This window comes from Contarinia nasturtii, unplaced genomic scaffold (genome assembly GCF_009176525.2).
Source record: "Contarinia nasturtii isolate CC-2019 unplaced genomic scaffold, AAFC_CNas_1.1 Cnas_scaffold_864, whole genome shotgun sequence".
NCBI classification, from domain to species: Eukaryota; Metazoa; Arthropoda; class Insecta; order Diptera; family Cecidomyiidae; genus Contarinia; species Contarinia nasturtii.
The window spans coordinates 3,891,310-3,908,254 of record NW_022198211.1 but is presented as its reverse complement, the minus strand read 5'-3'; the positions used below and the strand labels follow the sequence as shown (position 1 = coordinate 3,908,254).

The 16,945-nt window shown below is 34.4% G+C and overlaps 3 protein-coding genes across 4 annotated transcripts in view; 1 reads left to right on the top strand and 2 right to left on the bottom strand.

Annotated features, from left to right (window-relative positions):
- LOC116342357 (interference hedgehog) overlaps window positions 1-16,945 on the top strand; it is a 44,922-nt gene that overhangs the window by 23,632 nt on the left and 4,345 nt on the right. For both annotated transcript variants that reach the window (XM_031769926.1, XM_031769927.1), the window contains exons 3-7: window positions 9,207-9,662; window positions 9,754-9,939; window positions 10,009-10,088; window positions 10,234-10,487; window positions 10,559-11,140. In XM_031769926.1, coding sequence (XP_031625786.1) covers window positions 9,309-9,662; window positions 9,754-9,939; window positions 10,009-10,088; window positions 10,234-10,487; window positions 10,559-11,140 — 1,456 coding nt within the window. In that variant the 5' untranslated portion in view covers window positions 9,207-9,308. The remainder of the gene's footprint in view (window positions 1-9,206; window positions 9,663-9,753; window positions 9,940-10,008; window positions 10,089-10,233; window positions 10,488-10,558; window positions 11,141-16,945) is intronic.
- LOC116342358 (regulatory protein zeste-like) lies at window positions 11,233-12,948 on the bottom strand. Its single transcript, XM_031769928.1, has 3 exons — window positions 12,390-12,948; window positions 11,985-12,307; window positions 11,233-11,904 (listed from the first exon to the last, which is right to left on the bottom strand). Exons 1-3 carry the CDS (start codon window positions 12,623-12,625, stop codon window positions 11,360-11,362), a joined length of 1,104 nt encoding a protein of 367 aa, XP_031625788.1. The 5' UTR covers window positions 12,626-12,948; the 3' UTR covers window positions 11,233-11,359.
- Window positions 13,369-15,307, bottom strand: LOC116342359 (shematrin-like protein 2). Its single transcript, XM_031769929.1, has 6 exons — window positions 15,186-15,307; window positions 14,651-15,094; window positions 14,485-14,573; window positions 14,282-14,329; window positions 13,994-14,047; window positions 13,369-13,900 (listed from the first exon to the last, which is right to left on the bottom strand). The coding sequence occupies exons 1-6, from the start codon at window positions 15,198-15,200 to the stop codon at window positions 13,531-13,533; spliced, it is 1,020 nt and encodes a 339-aa protein (XP_031625789.1). The 5' UTR covers window positions 15,201-15,307; the 3' UTR covers window positions 13,369-13,530.

Genomic DNA, 16,945 nt, shown 5'->3' with positions numbered 1-16,945 from the left:
ATGCAAAATGTACACTGAAGCAACATTAATGTATGTCAACGCAATCGACAGGCAGCAAGCAAATACGAAGCTGTGCACGAGAGAAAAAGATGAGTCACACGAACACTACAAATACATATTTTTGTTCAATCCGATGGGATTTTGTAAATATGAACGCGATGCATGTTGATTCTCTCTGGGAATATTATTAACTTGATAGTCGCAGTGTTCGGTTTGTTTTGGTTTCTGGGCTTGAATTCATATATAGTATATATAATTCGAGATGACATGCTCATGTCTCAATGGACGTTCTTGTATAATTTCTTTGCTTTTTTCCGTTTTGTTTGTATCAAATTCAACGTTTCTCGGTGCATCCAGTGAGACAGTGTGCTGTGATTTTGCTAATGACATGTAAAATAGCTTATAATTGACACGATGAATTAGCTATTTATTTGTGGATGTTTAATTTTCTTTGTTTCAATCCAAGTCAATTCAAACGACGAACAAGAAGGCAACAATATTGCATGGTTTTTGCAGATTTAAAGGCAATTCCATCAGAATCTTACATTTCGTAATATTATATCGTCGTAAATGTTTTTGCTTTACACACTTAATGTATATAAATCTGAACTCATACATGATATTCTGTACACGTTAAATGGCCGAATGCAGTTAATCGGATCCCAATGGAGAAAATTAAACAGATTTCAAACGGACTGTCTTCATTGCCGCTTATTTGCTGTTTCATACCTTTACCATCTCTACTTCTCTTTTGAATAACCGTTGCTTGAGCCCTCGTTCATTTTCTCTTGATTTGCGCACAAGCGTCTATTAAATGCGAAACAACTTCAGAACATATTCTGAGTCGAATTAATTTTGCGCTTTTGATGATAATGATGGTTAACACGAAAGTCCAATAATGGTTAACGCGATTATACATATTATACAAAATTATATAAAGGAAGAGGTGTGATGCTTGTCGAATGGAAGTGATTTCATTACGTTTAAAATTATTGAGTGGATGCAAATTTGGATTTAAAATTTACATTGCGAATAAAATGGCATCAAAATTGTGTTAGATTCTGGACTGCATTTTATGAAATCATGAGTTCATTTTGAAATTAAAGGAATTTTTCAACTTTTCAATGATTCAAGTGTTGTATGAAAAAAACCGTCACATAGTTCGATTTTGTTGTTTCGTTGGATAACAAACGAGTGAAAATACCACGAACAAACGACAAGAATTCTAAAAAACCATTTCGGGCTGTTACAACAAGGCATTATACACACTTTAAACGTTCTTCCATCACACTGATGCTGATGATGTACCGAGATCGTACATGCGAGACAGGTATTTTATGTGCGTTCACAGCCTTTATGCCAGCTCAGTTTTTCTTTTAGCATGCGCATACACAATCAAAGAGATGCTCGTGTTCGATGAGCATGTGTGCTTCTTTTTCATCACACAGTTCGCGCATTAAGCATGCAGAACAAGTACTATCCTCAAGCGGAATTTTTAGTTACAATATACATTTATAATTTTTGTTGCTTTTCTCTTCGTTCCTTAATTTTCTTTTCATTCGAATTCTTTTGGATCGTTTGTCTTGCTTTCTCAGCGCCTTCGTCTCACATATTCTGAACATTGATTGTCTTTTTCTCTCTCTCTCGGTCACAGTCTCTCTGCGTTTCGAAACATACTTCTTTGAATGCAGCATTTAAGGTTTATTCGAAACACGATGGGCAGAAAAAATGATGATGAAAACAAAAAAAGCACACTTACCTCTTTTTCGTTTACAGTATACTGCATTTTATTATATACACATTTTATAGTGTACATGTATCCCAGTGGAAACAAAGGAAACCATGAAAGGAGAACGAAGATCAGACAAAACACGATTAAATTGAATAAAATATAAAACGCACAACATACAGCAAAAAGGCGATTTTGCTACAGCAACAACGTGCGCGCACAAGTTGCGGATAACTGAACTTGTTCATTTTAATCAATTTCCAATAAAACGTTGTACCTTCTTACCAGACTCATTGTGAAATGCACCTTTGATAATGAACTTTGACTCTGATCTATCTGTTGCCAAATCGAGCATGCTGAGCCTCTGCTCTTTTTCGCTTCTGTTTGTTTCGTATGCACGTACATAATTCAAGAATAATTCACAGCAAATAGATTTTTTTCTTCATTAGATAGAGTAATCGACCACCGAAATTTATAGAGTTGTTTACGTTTAATAAAAGTTCCACTAAAATTTAAAAACACTCGTATTCATTGTCGTCATCATCATCGTCATCATCATTGTCGACGATGTAATTTATTCTCGCCAAAATGTAGACGACGACAAGATCGGCGTTGATCATGATTACTGAAAAGAGAACTCTTACAATCATTGTGAAAACCTATGCCGAGTTTGTTTCTCTTTCTCTCTATCTTTGAAAGCCACGCTTTGTATCTCTCTTCGAAGTCATTGATGTGTATGCGATGATTTCGTTTGCCTGGATGCCAGAATCGAGATAAGTAAAACGCACATCAGCAGAAAATTATATATGCGTTTACATTTCGAATTGGCCATGAACAAAATCTCGCCAATTAATTTTCGGCCTTTTTCCGCGATCGTCGTCATCATCGTCTTCATTGTTTCAACAGACACCGCTCGTTCACACACAAAATTCTTGGTGATCTTTTCCCGTTCATGGCTTTTGCCATGACACTCGCGCTTCAAGATTTTCACTGCATACATTCTGATCTCGGCATCTGTCTTGGCAGAGCATGAGTGTAAGCGTAATAAACAACAGGCCAAAGGAAACAACCAAAAAAAATCAAAACATTTAATAAGCGTTTTTTTCTCTTCATATTGTTGCGGTACATTTTCAATTTCGTAGAATTCGTTATCTTGGCACATCTTATGTTTGTATATGTAACACATCCACATTCAATTCTCTTCGTTTTTGTGTGTGCGTTTTTTTTCGTTTGGCTTAAATTTGTCGGTAAATTAATATTGTATTCCATTAATTTTATATGCAATTCTGTGGGCGAATCATGAAAAACGGTACGGATATACAACGGGATTTAAAATGTACTCAAATATTTATTAAGAAAAAATAAAATAAAATTAATGTGCCAAAGAAAAGAGGAAAAACACTTTTTTCGATAGGTTAACGAACTTCAGCCGCAAATACTAGTAGTAGTAGTAGTATTCGGGGCAAATCACACCAGCTTTTAACATATTTTCACAATAATTTATGGTTGTTTTACGTTTATTAACTTCTAAACTCATAGAGATAACGCACAAACCATTTCGATCATAAATCAATATGCTTACTTTTACCCTTTCGTATTTCTTTTTAATTAATTTTACTTTTCCGCACACACCTAGTGTGTAAGGTAAAGTATTGGAATCGGTCGAAAAATTAACACCCATCAAAAATGTGTTTTCTGGGTGTTTTTGGGGCCAGGGAACACGAATCTAGCGTTTTTTCGATGTCCGAATGTATGTGCGTACCCTGTACCCTGTACGCAAAAATTTGTTAACACGATAACTTTCAAACAAGAAAAGTAATTCAAAATCTGACTTCACAGGATGATTGGGGGTGCCGAGGAATAGAAACCATTAGATTTTGAGCGACTTTGGTTGATAGAGTAAAGTGTCATGCCTGGTGTGATGCCCATGGCCATCCATGGGAAAAATTCAATTTTTCTTCCAAAAGTGATATTTAATGTATTCTTAAACACTCAAAAATGTGTATTGGGGGGATTTTGGGTACGAGAAAACCGAATATGACGTTAGTTTTGCGATACAATTCATTTTCGACATACTTTTCATACAAAAATTTCAAAAAAATTATATTTTTGTATGGAAGCCATGCCTGTATGATATCGTAATGAGCTGAAACTTTGCACAGGTTATTTTTATCACACGAAAATACCATTCCGAGAGTTTGAAGACATTTCAATGCATATTAAGGGTACCCCCCGAACAAAATTTTGGATTTTTCGCTCAAAAACGAAATTTTGTATGGAAAGTACCCTTATTTTTAATTGAACGTTTTCCAAACTCTCAGAATGTTAATTTTTTGTGAGAAAAATAACCTCTGCAAATTTTCACTTGATACTATATCCATATAGGCATGACTGCGATACAAAAATTCCCATTTTTAGTATTTTTTGTATGAAAAGTGCTTCGAAAATTATTTGTATCGTAAAACTAATGTCAGATTCAGTTTTCTCGTGAATTCAAATTACAGTAAAAGATATGTAATAAATGCATGTTGTGGATCACAGTGCGGGAAAGTTCATCTTACGGATGTAAGACATTTTATTTTTCGATGAATCGATCAAAAATAGTTGACCGCATTTCCGACTAAGATTAAATTTAGCGGAAATGCCTACATTGCTTGACAATGGTCTCACTTTCAATGGTGCTACACCACTACATATCGATTGAACAATGAAGCTCTAGAAGTTGATGTATTAAAAAGGGGGAAAAGAAAAAAAAAGGAATCAGGAAGATATTTGAAAAACAAAATGAATTTATCGAATCGTGCGGTAGGTCTATGGTAAATGTAAAATCCCACTTTAATCGAAAAATCAATTTCCTTTCGAACGGAAATTGCTTACTCACACTGAACTTTCGGTAAATGTACTGCTCTACCGAATCTACTGTATAGTATGAAAGCAAAAGGAAATAATAAAGTGTACACATACGCCTAATCATTTGTGCAAGCAAAGTGAAGCGCAAGTCGATATCAAAAGTAAGAAATCGATACAAATTTAAAATTCGACGTGTGCCACAAGATTGAAATTACGTAAATATTGATAAATGGCGTGTTGTATCCTTCCTCATTTCTGAAACAATCGACACATGTTTCATTTTTTGAAGGTATAATCAAATACCAAAAAAGAATGTATTAAATATAAATTAGATTCAGCAGCCCGTCTACTTAAATCGTGAATTTGCGTGATGAATCTCCATTATAATGTTTGTATTCAATTATCCATTTAAATGTAATACATTTGAAGCAATATACATGTGTCAAAACTATAGACTGATTTGAATGGTTTTTTGCGTTGATTGCAATCGATTGCATTCTTTTAAGAGTATTGAATTACACCCAAATCGCATCCTTTAGCAATTTCAAGTCATAATACGAAAAAATAAATTGGAAATAACGGTACTTGAAACCCGGACCCGGAGGCAAAGGCTCACTATAGTGCATGCACGTATTCAATGCGCAATGCGCATATATTTTTTCCTCCTCCATGCAATCATTACAGTCGAAAGGAATCGTAATAAATGATGTATTCGCTACATTCAGTGTGAATGAAAACAAAAATTACGTCATATTTTGATCATTCATTGTAAAACCAAATCGCTGACATTTCGATTCATATAGTGTGTATGCGCGACCACAATTCGTGATCGATGATTTGTTAATTGAACCGAAAAACTATTCAAATCCGATTTATGACATTGAAATACAAAATCAAATTCTTTGATATTTGTCTAACAAAATGAGTGTTTGGTTTTAATTTTTTGTATTATTCTGAATGCCAAAAGCATTTGTCGAATTAATTAATGAAGTTTTGAATGAATCAGCCATCAATGCACGAACATATTTTTGTTTTTGGTGGGCATTAAATTAGTGTTTGACAGAGGCCTCTTCTTCTTCTTCTTCTTCTTCTGCTTTTATTTCTTCTTCTATTTTATATGTATATTTTTCATTCTCTTCGTCAATGGAAAAAGAAAGAGCCCAATTCGATTCGAACAAACAAATAATAATCCAAAGAATAAAATGATGCGACCAATGTTTATTGAAAATATATTTCTCAATTTAAATGATAAAATAATGTTTGCTGAACAAATATTTGGAGTATAATTTGTTCAAATTCTGTGTGTTGAATGTGAGTTACATATTGATCACAATACATAGGGAAAAAAATCACCGTAGGTGTTCGGCGCACAAATTGGTGTTAAATTTTCTCATTCATTTCGATTAGTAACTGTGTTGTTTTCTTTCATTTTGAATGCTGTCGAAACGTTTGAAATTGGTTTGGAAAACGTTAAAATAGTTTGTCTTTCCTATTTTGATCAATGAGAAGTATAACCAGCGGATCAGAATGAGTGAGAATGTTGAATGCTAATGCATTTGTGAATGGTTAAAAAGTGTGCGTGTTCGGCAAGTATCCAGAAACAATAGCCAGAAAAAGCAAATAAAAAAGATGTGAGTTTTTTCTTTCCGGAAGAATGATTTTTTGGAGTCTTTATGGCGACTAAAGATGAGTAAAGAGAGTTGATCACATCGATTTTGTGGACAAGCCTCTTTCTCGATGTATATAGCAATAATTATTGAATGAAACTCATCTCTGAGTAACTTATTCAAAAAATTATTATTTACTTAGAGCGCGGGCTCTATATATAGTTTGATACATTTTAACCACAAACAGACTGTTAATTGATGTGTTGTTCCCTAAAAACAAACTCGTTTTTTGGAGAAGACAAAAAAGAAACGTTGAGACCCAGTACATTCAGCCAGTCGTAACCACAACATGCTTTACTTTTGGTTTTGACAAACTATTTTAGAAGAATCGAGGAAAATTGTTAGATAATCGCTTTTTGATTGGGTCCAACGATCTATTTCGGTCGTAAAGAAAAAAAGGCGACGACAGTTTTTTAGCCCATTTAATTTTTTTGAATAATACTTTGTTGTAAAACTTTATTGTTATTGATTTTGTACTTCGTAATTATTTGTTTTTTCATTTTAGAGAAGTGCGTTGAATAAACGATATTTTTAAGGCTGCTTTACGATAATAAACAATATTATTTTATTGCGTCGTTCAATCAATATTTAAAACACCTACATTTGATGTAAGTTGATGGAGAAAAGACTTAAATTCATCGTACTTATTTGGTATAAGAAATATTCAAAAAATCATTTATTGCCGAACAAAGCATTACATTTATTAAGCGCTTAATATATATTAAGCTCATGTTAATGGAAAAAATTTACTTTTTAAGTTTAATAAAATAAAATACAAACGTCAATCATTTCATTCCTTTCGATTGATCATTATGTATTGAACCTACAAGTCCTACATTCGAAATTGTGAGTTTTTTCTTCAAAATTAATTAGTGATAATCTAATATTCATCACCTTTTAATTAAGTCGATAATCGCAAAAGCCGTTGACCACATTGGATTAGTCGTTAATTTTCAATTCACAGCAAACACTTTGGTAAATCACTACTTTGGTCAAAAGTAGTAAACGTGTGGATATTCGTTGTTTTTATGGACATATAGTTCAAATTCAACAGATTGTTTGAAAATTCAGAGCATTTTTTTGTAAATTATTGATTGAAAGACACCAAAAATGAAAATCGTGTGTCGTAAAAATTCGTTCCTGCTGCGCAAAGTTTTTATTTTCAATTTATGGTCAAACCAATAAAATTGATCGATTCGAATTGCCGAATCAGTTAAAGAGTGAGAAAAAAAAGAATATCTAGTGTTGAATGGCAGTCAAACAGTTAAACGTGCCATTATTCTTTGTGCCAATTTTATTTTGATTCGAAATTAGCATATTTTCTTTGAACGAAAACAATACCATGTAATTTCAAATTTGTATGCGTTAATCTATATAGATGATTATTGACTGAATCGTCTCTTTTTCAATGCAGAAACATAATTTGTTTGGCTTTTGATAGAAGCAACCAGTTTTATAAAGCGCAAGAATCCATATAATTGAATTAATGTGTGTTTGAGTTTATCCAATTTTTCAACAAAAAAAGACGTGATCATTTGCCTATCTTTTTCGATTTAATGCGATGAAATGATCGAAGCATTGGTAAAGCAAGATAGAGAATTGAACAACATGTGGAATTTGCATATCGATCATTTAATATTTTATGGTAAAAGCAAAAACAAGCACAAACGTGTGAAAATTCTTTCGTGTGGCATTTATATATGGTCATGTAAATGATCGTTTGCGAAATTCCTTTTTACTCACAGAAAACGTCATTTGATATATTTGCGAATATTGCTGTGCAATATTAACGCCGATGATATATGCAAAAGATAATCACTTCTCAAACTATATGATGATTCGTTTAGAAGTTGTATTCAGATGACTTTGTATTCAAAACGATTTTTTAAATCTATACGACGAATCATCTGAATACAAATTCTAAATGAATCGCCGTTTTTGTTGCGAGATAATAATAATGCTCAGCAAAGGAACACAATACATACAAAAATCACTATGCCGTTCATAGTATTAGTGACAATTTGACAGTTCAAAATCTGTGTATTAGAATGTTGCTATTTCTCTTTTCTGTGAGTATTCGTTTCCTCCTCAATGTCGTCTTGATTTAAAATGAGGGAATATTTTTAAATGAAAAAAAAATAATTTGTGTCCAAATATTTCGTTTACAAAACCGTAGAATAAGTGACCGAAAAGAATTCAACATGTGTCCGATAGAATGTAAAAGTTGGTGTGTCATAAAAACTCACCAAAAACAAGTTAAAAATGCACAAATACACTTGGCGTCGATAAATCTCACTTTGATTGGATTAATAAAAGTAACATTTTCTTAGTGAGATTTGTAATCGTGTTCATGTATTTACAGAATTGCCCGTGGAATCCAAAACACTAAAATTGAAAGTCATGCCCGGTATATAAATCGTATTTGCAAAATATCTCGCTCGTTTTTCGAACAAACATACATTGATAAATATGCGTGTCGATTAAAAACGTACGAATTGTAATCGAAACGAAAACCGAACAGTGTTTGTCAATTGAATGTGGGCGAGAGATTAATGTTTGATTGGTATTAATTTCATACAATCATTAAGTAAAAAAAAACCATTTGCCAAGGCAGGAAAACTACATAAGTACACAGGCATTTTATGTATGGCAATCTATTTAGGTTGGACTTTGTAATTCTTAGCTACGTGCAAGAGTTTGCTCTTTCCAGTGTTCTTGCTGCTATTAGAAGAGATGTGCGAACATACTTAGCACATACTAAATTTAAATATCACGCTATGCACGACGCTGAAACACTTGCACCACAGCTCGGTCTGTCGATTTTAATCGATGCCAAAATATCTACGTATAAATTTCAACCAAATCTACCGCAAACATGTTTTTAGATCAAATTAACATAATTTTAACTTTGTAAATTGAATGATTTCAAAGAAAATTAAAACTGTTTCGTTTCATTTCAGAGTCCACGAAGAGTTTCGGGGGATTTATGAGCCATAATTAAAACGAGAGAAGGAACGACTTTTTTGAGTGTGTGTGAGAGAGAGAGAGAAAGAAAAGGAAAAATGGCTCGACGCCATTTGTATTTAAAAATATTTACGAACCATTTTTTGGGAAATTTGAAAGCGAGTTTTTTCACCATTCTAATTCTATCACAATTAATACTGCAAAATGATCGATACGGTGTCAAAGCCTTTTCAAGTCGACCGTCGTCATCGACATCGTCCGCGAAAGCGGAAAAATTTGGAGCATATATGGAACGACAGCCTGAATCAACCGTTGCCCCACTGTATGATGAGGTATTGTTTGAGTGTGGCTTAAATTTGGCATCTGATCGCATCGAATGGCGATTTCGACCGCAAAAAGAACGTTCCAACAGCGGCAATAGCTATAGCGATTATATCTACCTGAATAAAATGGTTTGTGTTTGGTCAGAAAAAGATTTTTGAATAGCTTTTAACGTATCGAATGTCACATTTATAATATCAATTTTGTATTTTCCATAATTAGAGTGAATATAATATAACGATCGAAGATAGCATATCAAAATTGCGCATTTATGTCAATCAACATTCAGCCGGTGATTATCAGTGTGTGGCGTGGCTTGGAGCCGCTGCTCTTGCATCCATCCCAGCCAAATTAGTTTTGGCCAACATAACGGTTGACACTTCCGTAAATGCACGCGTCCTACATTGGGTAGGAAAGCAAATTGAATTAAAATCGTTTCACTTTATTTAACAAATTTCCATTTACTCCCTTTTTCAGTTGGTACCACCTGGTAATAATATTCTTATTAATTGCGGTGAAGTTAAATCAAATCCACAGCCCATTTGGAATTTTTACAAGTAAGTGTATTAGTTGTTCGTGATGATAGAAATCATTACAGGATGAATAATTTAAATGAGATGATTTACAATAAAATATTCTTCATCTCATGGTCAAGTAATGGAAAATAATAGTCTGTTAAAATAATAAAGTTTTAATTTGCAGAGATGATCAACCATTACCAAATTCGATTCCACAATTGTCAACTGGAGCTTTAATGTTGCAGTCTGTAACGAATGTGGATACGGGCACGTATTGGTGTAAAGCTGTGAACCCGCTGACCGGTGTAGAAGTGACATCGCTGCAAAAGACTATCGTAACTGTTGACTATACTCCAAAGGGGCCACCATCTTTTTTGTATAGTTCATCAGAACATGTCACCGTGAAGCCGGGCCAAACAACCCTTTTGGAATGCCCAGGTAATTTCCAACATGATCCCATAAAACCAGTGAATCTAACATTTTTATTTTCATCATTTTCGAATTCGCAGGTGTTGGATATCCTGTTGTTAAACAGAGCTCCTGGAGTCGTCCAGGAACAGTCATTTCGAATAATCGTACGTCTGTTTTTGGTACTGGCCTGCAAATTTTGAATACACGGCCAGAGGATCGTGGAGAATATATTTGTCAGCTTGACAATGGCATTGCGCCAGCAAAAATGTTAGTCATACGACTGGATGTTTTGGAAGCGCCGAAAATTGAAAAAGGTCCCATCGATACACTCACCGATGAAGGTGATCGACTTGAGTTGGAGTGCATTGCACATGGATATCCTAAGCCATCCATTTATTGGTTGATCAATGGAGCCGATACACGACTCGATCAAGCAATTCGCACGGATGGCAATCGACTGATAATTGACCAACTTGAAAAGAAACACGCTGGCATTGTTCAATGCTTTGCACGAAATGAAGAGGGTGAAGTTTGCGAAAGTAAACTTCTTCAAGTCAAACCAAAACCAATTTCAGGTGATATGATTGGCACACAACCACTTGGAACTATTCCACATTTGTCGAAGGCAAATCGTGAACGCAGCAATAAATTTGGCAAAGGCAAAAAGAAACATAAGCACCGTAAGTTTTTATTCAGAAAAATTGACTTTTCTTATTAATTTTATTTAAAAAAAATTCAAATTATTTATTTATTATTGTTTAAAAATGTTCTGTTTTACAATAGAAAAATGTATTCGAAACATTTGCATGCATAAACTAAAAAAAATAATACATACAGACAATGTTTATAATATAAATTCAGATATATTGAGACCGATTGATAAATTTTGATGTATCATATCATGAACGTTCCATATTTCGAAGTCTTGTTTCCATCTCTTTAATTTTCATTCGATGAACTTCACGCATTTGAAGTAATTCTTCACGAGCTTTTTCCTTTTCAATTTCTTGCACTTCACACCTTATTTTGGCTTCGCGAATACGAAGTAAGGCTTCTTGCTTTTGTAAATCTTGAAGTGATGCATTTTCGGTGTCCTTCATCGATAATGATGATGTTGCTGTTATGGTTGGTGACGCTTGACTAAGACGCGACCCTCGAATCACTTGTGGTGTCGAGTTTGAGGCTGGAGTTGTAATTAAATAATTTCCATTTGCACTTTTCACTAGTTGAATGTTTTGATTGGCAAGGGTGGCCGTTGATGAAGGCGAATAGGTGATATAGGCAGTTGTTGGTTGTACTGAAGCCGACTGTGACGTTGGTGACGCTTCTTGCTTTTTTACATGCTCATAACTTTGGCTAGGGAGTGTAACTAGCGTTGTACCACGCTGTGTTTGCGCAGGAATTGTCACAATACTTGATGGTGCTGGTGCTGCAAGATCCAAATCTATCGTAAAATTAAACGAACAAAATTTATTCAATAAATACCAAAAACAATCGTTAAAAAAGAATCACTTAAAATCATACCAATTGGATCGTCAATGACTTTTAACGTGATTGCATCATTTTGAAAATACGAATCACCCAATGGATCATATTGTTCGTCTTCATACTGCTCCCCATTCGTTACATTTGTTTCAGACAATGCGATTTCGTCGGTTGTATCCAACGACATTTTTCGATCTGAATTTTCGTCGTCTTCATTATCGGATTCTTTACACGTTTTAACTAGTTCTTGATACGCTGCATCATTTGATTTTTTCGACGGAGAACCCTTTATTTCGATAATTCTTGACCGCTTCTCGCACGTTTTACTACCTTCTTTATCGTCTGGCAAACGCTTTCTCAATCTGAAATTATTTTCGACAGTTAATGTTTCATATTTAAGGAAAAAAAACTAATTTGAGGGGAAAAAACTTCAGTACTACTTACTTTGAATTTAACCAAAATTTTTGAATTTGTTTCATCGACCGTTTGCTCGTATCGGGATGTGCATTGAATGAATCAAGTATTGAGTCCCAACATTTTCGTAGTGCGACTTGTTTGTGTTGAGACTGTGAATTCCGACGATGTCGAATATCAATAACATCCTTGTATTTGCCAAATAATGAGAATAGTACACTTTTTTCTTCTTCCGTAAAACGCAACGATTTCTTATCGTCATTCATCGTTATGTTTTCGTTTTGTAGAAAATATTTATCTTCACCGCTTAACAATGGAAGCCCCTTACAAATCAATTATACAAAAATCAAAATACAAAACAAAAAACGAATCTGGAAAAAAATTAATGAAATGTCCCAAATTCTCAACGTTCAATTCTGAATTTAATATTTATTTCACTCAAGCATTGAATAAAATCTCAATGTAGAAGTATTTGTTTGATGGTTGATCTTTTATAAAAGAAAATTTAACTTAAAATACAAAATATTCACTCGCTTCGTGCCAAGTGAAAAAAATTCTTTACTCACTGACTGTCAAATGGATATTGGTTTCGGACGTAAAATATTTGTGCGTTCATTTTGAGCTCACAAACTTGTTTTTCGCTCTATTATAACTATACGGTTGTCTCTCTCATTCTTATACGTTCATATGCGATGTGTTGTCAGTTCCGCATGTATATGTGTGCGTCATACGTTTCGAGTAGAACTCAAAGAATGAGAGGTATATACATGTTCACATGTGTATAGAGATACACATAGGTTTGAGTGAATGACTAAAGTTTTACAGTCGATGCCACTGAGTTCGTTTCATTCACACATTACAAACACTCACTCATTCTGGTTTTTATGATTGAATATTATGGCTCACACTCACAATTTGTGAGCGTTATTGACTATTATTCAAACACAGGCGGAATTCTCAAGTTATTCTTTCCATTTAACATAAAAATAGAAATAAAAATGCACCGGAACATAAATAGAATTTATTTATTTATTATTTCGGACTTTTGTGGATAAAAATCGAAATTGAACATATTACAAATTAATGGCAAACATTGATTCTGCGGCACAAAATATAATAAAGAACAAAAAAATAGTTAAGTATGTCTTGCTCAGTTGAAAACAGTTCGCCCTTATTTCTTCCAATGTCCGTATTTCAAACCGAATTTAAGCGGCGATCCATACTTTGAGCCTATACTAAGGCCTAAACCACCGCCATGAATACTTATTCCACCATGATAGCTTCCACTTCCTCCGTAATGACCACCATAACCACCATAGTACGATTTATATGATGGAGAAATTACCTTTATACCAGAAGAAGATGGATACCATGGTGATGCATAAGAAGATGATCCATAAGAAGATGACCCAAATGATCCGTACGATCCATACGAAGATCCATACAAACCATGGCTATACAATCCATGACCGACCACTTCTGGTGCGGAATACGAAACCGATGGTGATGGAACAATCACCGGATATGGAACTGTAACTTTTCTAAAACGATGTGAAATTCATCACATAATTAACTTTTGCAAAGTTTCAATGAATAAAAAAAAAGATATTGTGCATTTTGTGTGCAATATATACTTTGTGACAACGTGATGTACAGGATAAGGTACTGGATGAGGTACTGCCACCGGCCTTAAAGTATAAAAGAACATTCATTGAACACATTTTATAATCGATAGAAAATATATATGTGATAAGGTGTAATTGTTGTCTTGAATCTAATGGAAATTGCTCAAAGTGTGGAGTGAGTCAACACAAATGTTTTGAGTTTGAAATTTAGATACGTGTGCAGAGAGAGAGAGAGAGAGAGAGATATGGAAAATCATCCAATTTCAAGGAGCTAGTCGGTGTTTGGCATCTACTCACTTTGGTACGACAACCGGCCGATCAACTGGCACGGCTACGGGCACTGGTCTGAAAAAAGTATTTTTGTTTGGTTAATTTGATTAGAATTTTTTTTCGTTAAATTTTGCTGCAAAAATGATGGGAAAGTTGAGCGTTTTTTGCTTATCATGTACGAGTGTATCTTCTCCCTCAAAAATTATGAAAAAATACATTAAATAAATTACTTTAAAACTGGATAGGGCCGATCAACTGGGACGGGTACGGGCACTTGTTGAGTTACAACCTTGGTTACTGATGGTGCTATGGCAATGGCCTAGTCAATAAATTTAAAAAATGTTTATAATTTAATTATATTTTCCAAATTCGATGTGGATAATATAAATGATTTACAGTTGGTGCAGCAGCCAAAACGGGTGCATGCGATACAACAGAAGAGGCTAAAATTGGTGCATGTTGTGCGTATCCGGAAAGAACTGGTGATGAGCCGACAACAGCTCCCAACGTACCAAGATGACCAATGCCTCCATGTGAAAGAATTCCACTCGATGCCAAATAACCGCTTGAATAACCACCTGAATAACCACCTGAATAACTGGGTGCATATGCGCCGCCATGCAGTCCTAATGCCAAATCACTATGAACAGCAACACCGCTATGCAATCCACCGTGCAAACCAACAGCACCATATGGTCCATCGCAATCATTCAATGAACTTAAACCAATTGAACGTTTCTCCGGTTGAGCTTCTTTGATTGTTTGTTGAGTATTTGCTTCCACATTAATTGGCTCAACACAAAAGGTGCCGGCTATTGTGGCGAATAAAATAAAATATGCCTTCAAGAAAACAAACAATGAAAACAAAAAAGAATTTCAATATGCACTTAATTCTGTATCAAACAATCAATTTCAATCATATTACACTCACAAAATACGTATCCATCGTATTGATCGCGCGCACGATTATCTATTTAGTTTCAATCAAGTAGCTTACAACTAATGACTGTGCTTTGATTTGTGGATTGGCTTTTATATCGGTGAGCTCGATGGTCATCACATTGCAATTTCTCTCACTTTTTTTTTAATCACATAAGAGTTTGGTGGTGCTCGTACATGATGGACATATTCAAAAGTCGGTTAAAATCGCTATAACAACAAATTAGGGAAATAGTTAATGTCACAAGGAGAAGAGAAAAAAAAATATGCGCATAAAAATATCGTATAGTTGTAGCAATGCATGCATCTGCAATGTGGTTCCATGTTCAGACAGACATACGGCGGCCTGTTATTTTGCTTTGCACTGATATTCGTCAATGTGACGAAGCAATCGGGTGCGCGCGCACGCAGTGGCACTTTCAATCAATCGAAATTTGTTGTATTATTATTCCGTGGACTTGCCTGTGTTCGGAGTAGAAAAAAGTCAACAAACCGTTTACGAACGACAAGATCGATCCATAATATTCAAATGCATATATTGATAATGATGTATTCAGTTCAGGCCAATTGCGTAATTTGTTTTCATTCAGACTTTCAATGTGCATTACATTTTATCGTTTTTGATAATTCGCACATTGAATTCAGACTTTTTTCTCTTCTAGTAAAAATTATTATTACGTGCGCATACTGCATAGCACGTATTTTATGAGTGATTTTTTTTCAGTTTTTACCATACATAACATTTTTTCCAAGATGTTTTCTTTTTTTTTACTTCATGAAATGGTCTGGTTGGTTTTTTTTCTATCATCAAAACACATATATATCATTCATCCGTATCAGGGAATTGAGCAGATCGTTCCCAATTCGAAAACATTAAATTTAATTTGAGCGTTGATGTCTATTTATAAAAGTAGCCATGTGTGCATTACAAAACACGTAAAAACCGATTAAAATCGTTTGTAGGCCGTCGACGTGCGGCAAACGATTCAAAGTGGATCTGCAAACAAAAATATGACAAGAATGTCAAGAGAAAAGAAATGATATAGGAAAAAAAATGTCATAATAATATCAATTATAATTTAAGAAATGTGTTCAATTCCAATCGCGTTGAATCTACTGAATGCGCATTGCGTATAAAATATAACATAGTTATAACGTTTGATTCGGTCAGTAGTAGAAGCGTGATTGTTTTGGTTGTTTTTAAGTCGTTGGGCTGGCCGTCCTTTTGAAATTCCAATCATTTCTATTTTGTACATTGAATATTGAGTGGCTGGTAAAGTGAAAATAAGAAATTTCCTATTGAACTAATTTTTCTTTGTCATTAGTTCCTGTTGATGACATAATGAAACATGTTTTCCGCTGAACACCATGACTATCACACAGAAACAAGTATTCGAGTACGCTTACTCGCACTTGCGGTGTTAGTAGAGGCTTTACCCCTCAAAATGAGTTACGCACTCTATTTAACTCTATACTTGGTGTTAGTTTCATCGAAGTAAACGCATCACAGTGAAAAAAGAGATACATGTGTAGTACATATGTACGTTGCCGCATGCGTTAAACGAGTTAAGGCTCTACTTTCTAGGACACGATTTGCGCACGATTGTAATCGTGTACGATTTTTTCAAATCGCCAACCGATCTTTCATGATCGGGAACGTTTCATCTAACGCTTTTCAGATATACGTAGACGATCATAAGAAAATCGTGGACGATTGGAATCGTACACGATTACAATCGTGTGCTTAGCAAA

Bases quoted from the DNA above. Each gene is read 5' to 3' on its own strand.
- LOC116342358 (XM_031769928.1), bottom strand. From the start codon at position 12,625: ATGAATGACGATAAGAAATCGTTGCGTTTTACGGAAGAAGAAAAAAGT. The intron at 12,308-12,389 runs GTAAGTAGTACT...AAATAATTTCAG, and splicing joins AAATTTTGGTTAAATTCAAA to ATTGAGAAAGCGTTTGCCAG. The intron at 11,905-11,984 runs GTATGATTTTAA...ATTTTACGATAG, and splicing joins AGTCATTGACGATCCAATTG to ATTTGGATCTTGCAGCACCA.
- LOC116342359 (XM_031769929.1), bottom strand. The intron at 14,330-14,484 runs GTAATTTATTTA...TACTTTTTTCAG, and splicing joins CGGCCCTATCCAGTTTTAAA to ACCAGTGCCCGTAGCCGTGC. The intron at 14,048-14,281 runs GTGAGTAGATGC...TTATACTTTAAG, and splicing joins CGGCCGGTTGTCGTACCAAA to GCCGGTGGCAGTACCTCATC.